The sequence below is a fragment of the Papio anubis genome, chromosome 2 (genome assembly GCF_008728515.1).
Source record: "Papio anubis isolate 15944 chromosome 2, Panubis1.0, whole genome shotgun sequence".
In the NCBI taxonomy this organism is placed as follows: Eukaryota; Metazoa; Chordata; class Mammalia; order Primates; family Cercopithecidae; genus Papio; species Papio anubis.
In genome coordinates, this window is record NC_044977.1 from 184814575 (window position 1) to 184829087 (window position 14513).

Consider the following 14513-nt stretch of genomic DNA (forward strand, 5'->3'; position numbering starts at 1 on the left):
GAGCTTATCTGTTTTTAGGCAGTTTCTGTGGACTTACATGGTTTCTGGGAGCTCCCTATAAGCCTTAGTAAGGGAAAGCTCTTGACTTACCTCACTAGTTATTAGGGATTTGGATATGTGTTTACTAAATATGATAATCTAAATATGGAAACTACATTAGTACAAGAGGAATCACCCAGAAACATACTCTACTGGCATAAATAAAACATTACCTATTGCCCAGTTTTCTCATTTGTTTCATTTTATAACTTTTATAACGTGTCAATAAGTTTGAGGTCTTGAAGGACTGCCCAGAAATCACCACAGAGTGGATTCTCCTTACCCTCAATCAGCCTTAATCAAAATTTAGCTTGTGTGTTTATCCTATAAAGTTTATCTCATAATAAAAACTGAAGACTAGGACGGTCCTTAGAAAAACACTTGATTCGGTGTATTTATTTTATAAAAGGGAGTCACAGAGAGAAAATGTGGCCAGCCCAGGTACATGGCTTCCTAGACAATGTTCCATTTCCCAGAATTTTCATTGGTCCAGAAAATGTCCCTTCATTCCCAACCAAATCCTTCCTATAATGCTTTCCATGCCTTTCTTCTGCTGCTCTCTCTGATGATCTCACAGGTCTATAAGCTCTTACAAGTAGAAATGTGATTTCTTGCTGTGTTCTTATTATAAAGCATTGCCATGCAACTGAGAAGTTATGAGAGCCAGTGGATTTTATTAGAATGGAATTTAAACTTTTCTACTTTAAAACCCAGTGATTCTGCTAATCTGGAGGTAGCAAAGAAGGGTGATTATTTTCTCTCTCACACAAAGTAAGATTGTGAAGGAGCTTATTCTCTGAATGAAACAGGAGAGGAGAAAAGTAAGAACCTTCTAATGTTTTATTCAAATGTTAACAAAGAAAATTGAGAAGCGTGTTTCCTTAAAATTGACACCATTTTTATCCCAAACATTCTGGTAAGTGATAGCAGCTGACTGTGCAAGCTTCTATGGAGAGAGAGGAAATTTTCCAGGAGCATAGTCCCAATGGGAAGTATTACCTAAAAGTAATACACTAATCACTTTCAATCTTGCATATTCCACATACTGTGTGCACACATATGTGTATTAATAACTGTTCCCTAGACGTCACTTCAGTGCTCAGAGAGCTCAGTGTTGCTATGCAAGTGCTGGAGATGGAATCAGATGCAGACTACGGTTTAGCAATGAGAATTCTTCAGAGATACAAGAATGGAAACGGCCTTAGGTCCTGCCGCATGGGTCTCCCCCTGAGCTCCAGTGTAACATCAGGTGTCAAATATTTGTGACTCTATCTGCTTACTCCACTGAGAATCTAATTGGCATTGCCAGTATTTGTGAGATGCTCATATCTTAAAAATCAATCTACTCAAATCAGTCTTGCATTCTACCTTGTGGATTTTACATGGAAATTTTTCGGAATGCCATTGCTGGGTGGAAGCCCCAGATATATAAGTACATCTGTTCCATTGTACAGGTGACTTTTATTAATATTCATAAGAAAATTTATTTTACAGCAGTATATTTTAGAGGAATTCTTTGCATTTTATTTGTATGTGTGTATACTTATATTACTGGCAGGATACACACACACACAAATATATATACACACACACATATACATACATACATACATACATATATATGTATGTATGTATGTATGTTTGTATCCTGCCAGTAATACTTTGAGGTACCTAGGGCTGAGATTACTATTTATCTTCCACCTATTGCTCAAATGGGTAAAATAGCTTACTCAAAGTCACAGATCATATATATGGTGCAGCTGGTATCAAAACTCAATTCTTCTATCTACAGATTTACCACTACTTGAGTAGTTTGTGGTGTTTAAAAAAATAACAAATAACAGGCTGGGTGCAGTGGCTCACACCTGTAATCCCAGCACTTTGGGAGGCTGGGGCAGGCGGATCACCAGGTCAGGAGTTCGAGACCAGCCTGGCTAACATGGTGAAACCCAATTTCTATTAAAAATACAAAAAATTAGCCAGGCATGATGGCGTGCGCCTGTAATCCCAGCTACTCGGGAGGCTGAGGCAGGAGAATCACTGGAACCCAGAAGGCAGAGGTTTCTGTGAGCCAAGATTGTGCCATTGCACCCCAGCTTGGACAACAAGAGCAAAACTCTGTCTCAAAATAATAATAAGTAACAAAGCTAAGCTGGAAAGATTCTGTTAAGTGAATGTTATACATAATACCAACGTATAAAGCAATCATTTTATTACTGGCTGTGGTCAAACAGGGACCAGAGCCTTGACTTCTTTTGCCTCAACACAGCTCTGCAGAACTCACTCACTACACCATATCCTGCTGCTATTCCTTTGGTTTCCAGAACATGCAGATGTACAAATCCAAAACACCACAGTGTTTCAGAGAGAAATGGCATGACTCTACCGGTTCCAATTGTAATGGAGTTCACCTGGTTCTGTAGTCATACAGAAGCCATGTTGTAGACTTAGTGTCTCCCGTGCAGTACTCCTACTTACAATGAAAATCTGCTGTTATGTAGAAGGAGAAATTCGTCACGATCAGGCAACAGCGCCTACTAGTGGGAAGAAACTAATATTTGAGGTAGGACACCTGGGAGATAGCTTTGTGTATCTTGAAAGAGTGCTGTACTGAGAGCCCAAAGGCTCTCAGGCCTCATCTCTCCTGACAGCTTGCTATGACATCTTAATCAAGGAATTGCCTCTCTTTTTCCCTTTGTTCTGAGTCTGTAAATGAAGAGGTTGGAATGGCTACTTTCTAAATTTTCTACACATCCTATGACCCTTTAAATCCTCTTAACAGTGTATTATGGATATTTTGCTACTAAACAGTGAAACAGAATCCCGAGTAAGACGAATTGGCTTCCTAAGGAAGTAATGTGAGGTGAGAATAGCACCATCTTTGGGGCCAGCTCCATTTATGCAGGTAATATAGTATGGTCCAGCTCAAAGATCACTAGACTGGGCTGACTTGCATCTCTGCTACCTACTTCTCAAGTCATGTACAAGGTTATTCCTGTGTTAACTCATGTGTTGAGAAGAGGATAATTGTCTCATTTAGCTTTTAGTTGTTATAAGATTCATAAGAGAATCTAGAAATTTTGAAGTTTTATGTGAAACTGCAAATTTATTCTCAGTCTTTATATATCACAATTTTAATTTAGGTTAATTATAATTTTTATTTTCCCCTTTTTGTTCTATATTCTAAATTCATATCTCCCATGGAGGCAGGTACCGTATGGACAAAGTCTTTTAGTAGTCACATATTGTTTTCGTCCATTTTGTGCTGCTATAGCAGAATAACTGAGACTGGGTAATTTATAAAGAACAAAAATTTATGTTATCATGGTTCTAGAGGCTGGTAAGTCCAAGATCAACCCTGCACCAGCAGGGTTCGTTTTCTGGTGAGGGCTACTCTGTGTTTCCAGTATGGTGCTTTGTGCTACATCCTCACATGGCAGACAGTGGAAGAGCAAGCCAGCAGAAGGCCGCATGAAACCTATTTCACAAAGGGCTTTATCCCATTCATGAGGGAGAAGCCAGTATGGCCTAATCAGTACTTTTTAATAACATCACAATATCTACTGCTGAATTTTGGAGGGAACCGATTCAAATCATAGCACACATCTTTTCTAAGATGGAAAGGGTAATATGGTCATTGGAGAAATACTCATTCCTTTGTATATTGGTTTACTATCCAAGCCAGGTGTGGTGGTTCACGCTTGTAATTCCAGCACTTTGGGAGGCCGAGATGGGTGGCTCACCTGAGGTCAAGAGTTTGAGACCAGCCTGGCCAACATGGTGCAACCCCATCTCTACTACAAATACCAAAAAATTAGCCAGGCATGGTGGCACACACCTGTAATCCCAGCTACTCAGGAGGCTGAGGCCAGAGAATTGCTTGAACCTGGGAGGTGGAGGTTGCAGCGAGCCGAGATCGCACCACTGCACTCCAGCCTGGGCGACAGAGTGAGACTCTGTCTCAAAAAAAAAAAAAAAAAAAAAAAAAGTTTAATATCCAGAGAATCTGTTCCATGTTAACACTCTTTTTTGTCTGCTTTCTTCTTTTGTGAAACAGGAAGGTAAGAGGGACACTGGAGAAAACCTACTGTTCTTTACAAAATGAGTCATAGTTCTCCATCTGCAAACTGTGGCTCCCAAATATGTCTTGGTGTCAGTATGACCATTACATGTTATCTACATGGATTCCACCTCATTTGCAACATGTTCTTCTGCCTGAGCTCTGTCCTTTGGATCTGATTTAACTTTACATGGTCTTAAGTCACACATTGAACTCTAAGGTTCTGTAGGCCACTAAGCCTTTTTAAGTTTGAGTATTTTAATTGTTAAAATGAGAGTGATTATAAGCCTTGCTTTGCTGCATCCGAATATTACTGAGGGATCAAATGTGTTGATAAATAAGATAAAGCACTAGACAAATAGAAGGGATGCTTGTTGACTTCACAGGGTGAAGATTATTCTGTTGCTGGCTGCTGAGATACAGTAGCTTTAGAAACACCCCCTTGGGTTGCCTTATTATCAGGTTTGGTCTCAAATAACCAGAATAAATTTGGAGATTTCCTACCACAAAAGCTCAAAGTACCTGGGCAAATTTACCCTTTGAGTGGACCTAAGGGAAATATAGATTCCCATGAGAGAGATCATGGAGCAGATTCAAACCATAAGTCAAAAATAATTGTTGCAATAGTGGTTCTAACTGTACTTGTAAATATTGATTTTTCTGTTAGCAGATCAATCATGAAATAAATTCTAAATATAGAAGACTGGATTAAAAATTAAGACTGAGAATGTGAAAATGTCCATGTGTAAAAATTAAAGAGAAATCTTGCTTTGGCCAAAAGAAATATGGCTGTTTCTGTCAGGAATGTTCTGTGATGTAACCAAGTTTCCTGCCTGGCCAGATAATTTTAGGAATTTTGGACTTTTAAAGTAATAAGTCAGTTTAGAAAACTGGTTAGGTGGCTAGATTTAAAGTCAGACTGCCTAAGCGCCAATTCCAGCTTCAATATTTAACTCTGTGGTTGTGGGCAAGGCACGTAATCTCTTTAGGCTGCCTTTTCATCCACTATTATGGAGGTAATGATAGAACCTACATCACAGGGTTGTTGGGGTGATCACGTGAGATAATACAATTAAATACTTAACACCTGGCACATAAAAAGTGCTGAATAAATATTGACTATTATCGTCACCCAGGGTTTGGAAATTTTTGTAGGATTAAGATTCAAATGTCTACCAAAAATTCCATCAGTAAAATATTGATAAATATAAATCTTAACTGACTGCCTCAGAGACATAGCGACCTCTATTTTCCACTCACTGACTGTCATCTGTAGAGAACAGTCCAAAGCATGCACCTTTCTGTTCTAGTTGTTATGAGCTCTTTATTTTGAAGTTGAGCTATATACCTCCTGTAGTTTGAAGGAGAAAGAAGTAGGTCTCATGCTGGACACCTTCTAGATGTTACCTTCTCCGAATGTCATAGCTAAGTATTTAAGGCAATTATGATCATCTCCCTCTTAGAGAAGCCTAGGAAAGGTTGCTGCAGTACTTGGCACAGAACAGAAGCTCAGCAAGTGCATTTGTTGAGGGATTGACAGAATGGCTGGATAAGTGACTCAACTAAGACCACTTATCTAGTGAGTGCATCTCCTTAGCTGCTTGTTTTGAAAACAAGGAAATTCGGGCTCAGAAAATTTAGAAAACTTGTCTAGGCTGCCAATAGCTAGTAACAAAGGCAAGAATTGCACAGCTGATTTTCTTTACACCGTGTTATATGTAACTGTTCAAAAGATACCATGTATTATACTCGAAAATGCAAAGCGGGGTTGTTTTGTTTTGTTTGTGGTGGTGGTGGTGGTGGTGGTGGTAGTATTTTTTTTTGTGGTGGTGGTGGTGGTGGTGGTGGTATTTTTGTTTTGTTTGTGGTGGTGGTGGTGGTGGTGGTGGTGGTGGTATTTTTGTTTTGTTTGTGGTGAAGTGGTGGTGGTGCTGGTATTTTTGTTTTGTTGTTTGAGGTGGTGGTGGTGGTGGTGGTGAGGTGGTGGTATTTTTTTTGTTTGTGTGGTGGTGGTGGTGGTGGTGGTGGTATTTTTGTTTTGTTTGTGGTGGTGGTGGTGGTGGTGGTGGTAGGTATTTTTGTTTGTGGTGGTGGTGGTGGTGGTGGTGGTGGTGGTATTTTGTTTGTTTGTGGTGTGGTGGTGGTGGGGGGTGGTGGTGGTGGTATTTTTGTTTGTGGTGGTGGTGGTGGTGGTGGTGGTATTTTGTTTGTGGTGGTGTGGTGGTGGTGGTGGTGGTGAGTATTTTTTGTTTGTGGTGGTGGTGGTGGTGGTGGTGGTGGTATTTTTGTTTGTGGTGGTGGTGGTGGTGGTGGTGGTGGTGAGTATTTTTGTTTTGTTTGTGGTGGTGGTGGTGGTGTGGTGGTGGTGGTAGTATTTTTGTTTGTGTGTGGTGGTGGTGGTGGTGGTGGTGGTGGTGGTAGTATTTTTGGTTTGTTTGTGGTGGGTGGTGGTGGTGGTAGTATTTTTGTTTGTGGTGGTGGTGTGGTAGTGGTGGTAGTATTTTTGTTTGTGGTGGTGGTGGTGGTGGTGGTGGTGGTAGTAGTATTTTTGCTTTGTTTTTGCTGCTTTTCCTGAGAGTGGAAGTTGTTATCAAAAAGTTACTGTCATGACTACTGTGTGTAGATGTTATTAGTTTCGCCAAGGTTGGGAACAGGGCTTGTGTTGCCCAACTTGCTGCCCCTCTCGGCCTAATGTTAAAGTTCCAGTTTCCTAGAATGTAGCCCCTGGGAGATTTGGCACTAGCCATCACTGCATTCTAATACCCGGGAACAAGCTACTCTTTGTGGAACCCAGAAGCACCCAGTCCTTGTTACAGCAATGGTTCTCAAACTCACATTCCTGATGGGAAGCTAGAGTCGAAGGGTCAACACCCAAGAGCTGCAGTGGAGGACCATCACTTTCACTAAGATCCCCTGAGACTTGTGGGGGTGGAGAAGTGATGCTGGACTGGCCCTTCCTCTTTCCCTGCAGGTGTTCATGGGTTCTGCTCCTAAACAATACTGACATAGGTCAGATTTATGATTGAATTATATACATAGAAACATGTGCTGATTGAGAAAATGGTCAGACCTGGTTCCAGTCTCAGCCGCACTGCATTCTACCCTTGAGACTTTGGCCAGGTGATGGAACCTTGGATTTCTTATCTAAAAAGGAGAATAATTGGTTGGTAAGACTAAATGAAAGAATGTATGTGAAGTGCTTAGGACAGTGCTGAGCACAGATAAAAATGCACAATAATTTTCTGTTTTTTGTTAGGTTCCTTCACAATACATATATTTACATCAGCAAAACATGCTTGCTTTTGCAACCTTCTGTGGGACTCCCCCTCCTAATTTACCACCTCACCTGAAGGTCTAAGCTAAGCAAATCTCTATCTATAAATGAATCACATCGTGGTTAGACTTTATAACAACTTCCCCTTACCAGGAGATCACTCAGCCTTCACTTCATCTCATCTGGTTTGCTGCCCGGGCCTTTGTCCACTCATTCCTGAACTCCTGTCCCTGACGACCTTGGGGTTTTGGCTTGTCGTGTGTGTTGTGTTTTTCTTTTTTAACTTTAGCTTAATTTCTCTTTTTGGACTAAGATGTTAAAATGTTTCTTAATTTGACTGTCTCCGAAGGTGTTTTGTGTCTACCACTCATCCTAGTGGCAGTCATTGATCCTTTTCTTGTTGCGAGTGTCTGAGCGTGGGTGTGTGTGAGTGTGTATATGTATGTGTAGAGGGAAAAACAAGAGAGAGGCAAACAGACATTGGAGCCACCTTTCCCCCACTGTCCACGGACCTGTTGAACCTGCAAGCCTCTCTACAGAATCAGATCTATACAAGTACAGCGACAGAACTACATGTGTCCTACAGTCCAGCTTTTAAGATATGATAAAAACCCTTGTATTCACAGAGCTACGTGGCAGTAACCACAGGAGACTGGATATTGCTACATTATGTAAAGGCAGAGTCCCAAGAAAATAGTGAGAACTCAGTTTGATGCATCATGTGATATGTGATTTCTTACTTTGCATGGCTATCCATTGACATTCTTTGTGGATTCTGTATTGTCTAAGGCTACAGCAGTACCATGTGATAAATTCATCGGCAACCCAAAAGAAGCCTGTTCTATCGGAGTGCTTCCAATTAATATAAGTAAACCGCTTTCTCTGGCTCAATGCTACCAAAATATTTTATGAGAAAATTTAGCTGATTCTGCTCATGTATATTTCCAATGGATGGAAAGCCATTGCAAACTTTTCAAACTAAAATATAAAGACAGCATTAGGGAGAATCCTCTCTGTGGTAAAAAACAACATGTATTATGATGCCTTAGGAATTTCTTTTTTTCAGCCAACTCGTGGTTGAGCAGTCTGTCCCCAAACTGTTTTGCATGCAGATGAAACCTGTTTGGGCGATACTTGTCAGCTTTTATTCTGACAAGCAGGACAGAAATAGGCACCCCCTGGAACACTGAGTTTGACTTGACTCAACATAGAATCACCTGGAGAGTTCTAAAAGTTTCTCTCCTGTAATATCCCACCCCCAGACCAATGAAATCAGAATCTTTGGAGTTGGGAACCAGGGATCAAGATTTTCTTTTAAGTTTCCTAGATGATTGCAATCTACAGGCAAGACAGAGTCACTATCCTAGAATATAAGCAGCTTAAGAAACAAGTTGTCTATTATTACATGCCTCAATACTACAGAGTCCATGAAATAAAAGCTTTGGTCATAAGAAAATGCCACCATCCTAGAGCCTTCAGTTAACGTCATATGGGCCTGTCATATAAAGAATGCAAACTCATTCTGTTATCTTTTTGTGCCTTCAGTGGAAGATCATTTCTAAATCAGCTTAATGGAAACTGTGCTTCAGGAAAATAACTTCAGTAGCCATATGTAGGATAAATTGGAGCAGGTTTTGTTTCTAGGAATACGTTGCCATCATTTCACTACCCTTATATAATCTTATTGATTCAACTTTTAGAACCAAGACTTTTTTCAGAATATATTGAAGAATGTGCTTAATGGGAATGCTGATATATCATACAATTGGCATATAGAGCTTCCATTCATTATCATATTTAAAGGTATAATATTAATTTTGCTTGTGCTTAAAATGTCTATTATAATTCAAGTAGCAAGGAAGACATGAAGACAAATGTGACCTGGCTTGATGTCTGCCCACATTTAATACTTGACATTTGATGGTGAATAATGGGAAAGTTTGGGAGTATGTCATCCCCAGTCACCATGGCATCAACTCCCAAAATGGCTATGGACAGCTTTGGTCCTGCCTCAAAACAAGCACTGCTTGCAAAAGAGGGTCTGTGGCTTATTTTTATCAGTTGTGTAGTGATCACAGGAAAAACATTTTAAATAAAAAGTTTATTTTGCCATCATGAAAGAAACAAATTCATATTACCAAAAGAGAAAATAAATATGACAAGCCAGCCTGGTGCAGTGGTTCATGCCTGTAATCCCGGCACCTTGGGAGGCCAAGGTTGAAGGACTGCATGAACCCAGGAGCTCGAGACCAGCCTAGGAAGCACGACAAGACCCTATCTCTATAGGAAAAAATTAAAAATTAGCTGGGCTTGGTGGCATGTACCTGTAGTCCCAGCTACTGGTGGCAAGGGCTGAGGGAGGAGGATCACTTGAGCCCAGGAGTTCAAGGGTGTAGTGAGCCATGATTGCACTATTGCTTTCCAGCCTGGGCAACAGAATGAGATCCTGTAAAAAAAAAAAAAAAAAAAAAACTTGAAAATCCATATCACACTATTCTACTTCCCTTGTTCAACCTGTAGATTTGCCTGGAATGCCACTCTTCACCCATGCCGTTCATAAAAATGACTTGTTAACATTCTAACTCTTCAGATTAGCTCCATTACTAAGACTTCTGTAAAGCCTCTCTGTTGGTAAGAGGAAGTAAATCAGAGATATCAGAACAATCAGGAAGCCATTGCAATAGCCCTTGAAAGGAAGCGTGATTGGGTAGTAGGCGTGTGGTGGAAAGCAGGCATTTCCAAGACACTGCTGAGGTTGCTGTAGATGGGAGAGCGGAGGTGAAGGATAAGAATTGATGGCTGAATCTAGAGTCAGTACAAAGCAATATATAAAATAAGTAATAATATATAAACACCCTTTTTTGTTTTGTTTGGAAATCTTAATTCACTGACAAAGTTCCCCACAGGCTGCCGACCCTCTGTCATAGGATCTTTTGATTGACTGTGCTCAGCATTGCCGACCAGCTCTTCACACCAGCCCTAGCCTGAGCTAATCGACTGTGTTTCCTTTGTGCTCCAATGCCTTGAAGTTCGGTACTATTCTCCTGGTTTCTCATGTTTAAAAGTGCCGAGATACTTGTCTAAAAGATGGGCGTTAAGATTGTGGTGTGCTTTTAATAATGTGTGATGTAAGTCCTTCTAGAGGCAAGCATACACTATGCTTGAGTAACTTTCTCTCCATTCTGAATCTCTCCCTAAAGGACATAGTTTGTAAATGTTTGTTCATGTGAAAAGGAAAGATTTGGGTACCTTTTCTGTCCTGCTAATGTGTGGGGCTATTTTTATTTTTTGTTCTTTGCTCTTTTTCTGTACTTGTGATTTAAAGGTGCCAGACTGGTCGCCCTCAAGGCTGGTGTCCCCAGTGTATACCAAGAATAGAAAAAATAATGAGAGGCAGCAGAACTAGCTATGTCTGGGTCCAGCATATTAGGCTGACCCACTCTGGAGGAATATTCTCCAAAGCATAAAATAGATCATTCCTTAGGAAGACAGTCCATCTGTTTTCATAGCTGAGAAGGCAAAACCATGTCATGCCATCACAGAGCCACTGCATTGTTTTGGTATCCAAGCCATAGTCACCCATTCTCTCTGTGAGGGAAAACTAGAATGTGTTTCCGTCTTCCACCCCTACCTGTCAAAATTCCAACCTTGAAGGTTGGGTTCAAATGCTTCTTTCTCCACAAAACCTTTCCTGAGCCCCGGTGAATGCGGTTTTCCTTCCACATTCCGTAGCACTTGCTTCTAAGACGTGTGACATGCTTTGTCATGTGACTATTGCATGTAGGTTGTCTTGACTGGGAGAGGCACTGACATCGCTGAATTCATTTTTGTATATCACACAGAAGCAGAACATAGTTGTGGGCAAGAGTAGATACTTGAGGTTGAATAGATGGACCATTTCAAAGCTTATCTTTTTAGCCTGACCTTTAAGGCTTTGCTCTGGCCATTCCCTCTAAATCAGTGATTGAAGTTTGCTCCCAGATCCTCATGGGTAGCTATCAAACTCTCCATAAACCATGTAGGCGCGGGTTCTCGGATTCCAGGTATTACACTTTGGGCATCATAGTCTGAATCAAAATTGCTACTTCAGCTGCTTAGTAGACTGCCATTACCAATAGTTTAATATTTAATGAGAACTGCTTTTGGGGAGGGGGGGAAGTGTGGTCCACAGATCCCTGATAGCCCCTCATGTACTATGTAGTGGATCTGCTGGACACCTAGAAAAGGAAAGAGTAATGTAGAAAAAGGATTTTGTTGACCTGCCTGCATTTAACGAATGTGAAATGTAAAATTACAGCTTTCACAGGAATCTAATATGCTTTTAATAATCATATGGATTGTTAATCCATTTACTCCTAATCCCTAATTCGTTTTCTGCAATGAAATGTTGTCAAAAGGTGGCATGAAGCTGTTAGAATTTAAGCACAATTTTCAAACATAGCACAGTTTTGTGTGTGTGTGGTTTTGGTTTTTTTCCTCTTCAGAATAATTACAAAAATAGTGCCATATGAAATAGTTATGTTACTGTTGGCAGGAAAGTCCAAAATGTTATCTCATAATAAAAACCGGTACAAGTTCAGTCTTGGATAAAAACTTTTACAGTCTGCCACAAACAAATACTATACAAAATTTTTTCATCAAATGTCAAGACTGTGGTATCAAGACTTTATAATGATATCAACTGTAGTGGTGACAGCTTAGTTTCCAATACTTTAACTCTTTTTCCAGCACTTCATATTTCTTTTTTTTTCTTTCTTTTCTTTTCTTTTTTGTTTTTTTTTTTTTTTTTTTTTTTTTTGAGACAGAGTCTCACTCTGTCCCCCAGGCTGAAGTGCAGTGGTGCCATCTCGGCTCACTGCACTGCCTCCCAGGTTCAAGCGATTCTCCTGCCTCAGCCTCCTGAGTAGCTGTGGTTACAGGCACGCACCACCATGGCCAGCTAGTTTTTGTATTTTTCATAGAGACGGGATTTCACCATGTTGACCAGGCTGGTCTTGAACTCCTCACCTCAGGTGATCCGCCCACCTCAGCCTCCCAAAGTGCTGGGATTGCAGGCATGAGCCACCACACCCAGCCTTCATATTTCTTATTCCTTAGGGAAAAAAAAAAAAAACTTAAAGTGTATACTTTGGGTTATATTTAAAGTCGCATTCAAATCTCACAACAGGATATAAAGAAATACTTTTCAGAGCCAAATACAACTGGAGAGAATTAGAAATAAATTTACCTTGTTTTCTCTCAGGTTGAAACATCTAGCCCTCCCATGTTTGAGTGTGAAATGGCTGTCAATCCAATGTGATGGACTGCTGAAAGCAGTCTTCGGTGACAAGTCTCTCCGTAATGCTCCCTCACGTCAGATCTGTGTTAATCCTGATGCACACAACTGGGAATAGGCACTATAGCATAGTGGTTAAGAGCATAGATGCTGAAGTTAGACTGCTTAGGCTGGAAGTTAGTTAACCATTTGTGTGACTCAGTTTCCTCATCTGTAAAATAGGCATAATAACAGTACCTGCCTATACATCGTTGTGAATATGGAATGAATTATTATATCTAAAGCCCCTAGAAAAACATCTGATGTATGTGAAGCACTGCATTTGCTATACCTTATCTATCAAAGCCTACAGCTTCTGACTGACATTCCCAGTGTTCTATAACTATTAGATAGAACTTTTTTTAACTTAGTAGAAACAAAGACTAGGAAAGGAAACTAGATGTGGACCTGACGTCTGGGTCAAGATTCCCATGATGGAGGCAGATAGAGATATGGATGCCAACCAGCATAATGCCTCTCACTGATATAAATATTTGTCTGAATTTATATTTTATTGTTATTATTTAAAGCTTACGACAGATTTTAAAAACTGAAACCTGATGTCCATATGTAGGCCAGATGCCACATTAATCAATTTAAGAATGCTGGAGCTTTGCAGAATACTCATTGCATGAACAACGAGAACCGTGGCCCTGAGAGACTCAAAACCCTACAGTATATGAAACTATTGCAGGATGTGTGGATGTTCAAAGGAATAACAGACTTGGAAGCAATGTTCACTGAATTTTGATGTGTTAAAGGGTGTCAAGTCCAAGAGAGAGATAAGGTCTCAGAAGACAGAACTAGAACCATGGGGTAAGCAGTTAGAATAAGGAAGCATTATGGCTCGATAGGAGAAAGAAACTTTTAGCCTTCAAAGCGATCTAGAAATTAAAGGACTGCCTCGTGATCTGCCTGTCACAGAGGGCTGGCTGCAGAGGTTTTACAATCAGGGCTTTTGTAAAAGGACCTAAAATTTGAGTTTGGACCCAGTTATCCTATATTCTAACTGAATGTGTAGAATCCCCAAGAAGAAAGGCTCTTCTGTACTGTTTTATAGATTGTGCCTTCCACTCCAAACATCCTGAGTCATGTTCCTTTTATACTTGCATGTGAGATGAGAGTCAGAGCACTGACCTCAAAGCCAGTGACTGGGTTCTACTGTTCCTTTCTGCAAGAACTTAGACTATGAGACTCAACCTCCTCAGCTGCTTAATGGAAAATCCCCACCATGCCAATCTTGCAGAGGATGGGGTGGCTGTACTGGTCATCTTGCTGGGGTAATGGGGTAATAGTACTGGGGTAATGACGGCAGGTGTGGTGGTTCTGTTGCCACTGGTGTTGTGAACCTGCTCTCTCCTCCACTTTGGCTTTAGCAGGACTGAAGTGCTCCCTGGTGTGTTCTTATCAAACCCCTTTTTTTTTCCAGGCCGCTGTGCTCGGTGTGGAGAAAACGTAGTTGGGGAAGGTACAGGATGCACTGCCATGGATCAGGTCTTCCACGTGGATTGTTTTACCTGCATCATCTGCAACAACAAGCTCCGAGGGCAGCCATTCTATGCTGTGGAAAAGAAAGCATACTGCGAGCCCTGCTACATTGTAAGTTCCAGATTTGTTCCTCAAATGCTTTGCAAAGATGTCTTCTGTGGCTGAATGGCAGTCACTCCACATGGAATATAGCCATCAGATCTTTACTTCTTCCTAGATTTCAAAATGTGTGTGGTGTGTGTGTGCGTGCGTGCGTAAATTAGCATATTGTAATTTTTTTCTACACATCCCCCATTCATATGCGATCAGAAAGGTGTATTAGCGTGGGACTGCCCTTC

The 14513-nt window shown here is 40.7% G+C and overlaps 1 protein-coding gene and 1 long non-coding RNA gene across 17 annotated transcripts in view; one reads left to right on the plus strand and one right to left on the minus strand.

Annotated features, from left to right (window-relative positions):
* LPP (LIM domain containing preferred translocation partner in lipoma) overlaps positions 1-14513 on the plus strand; it is a 735767-nt gene that overhangs the window by 587728 nt on the left and 133526 nt on the right. For all 16 annotated transcript variants that reach the window (XM_021933886.2, XM_031662904.1, XM_031662912.1 and 13 more), the window contains one exon: positions 14117-14286. In XM_021933886.2, coding sequence (XP_021789578.2) covers positions 14117-14286 — 170 coding nt within the window. The remainder of the gene's footprint in view (positions 1-14116; positions 14287-14513) is intronic.
* Positions 1-14513, minus strand: part of LOC116273665 — a 37698-nt gene that overhangs the window by 3276 nt on the left and 19909 nt on the right. The gene's annotated exons all lie outside the window — the stretch shown is intronic.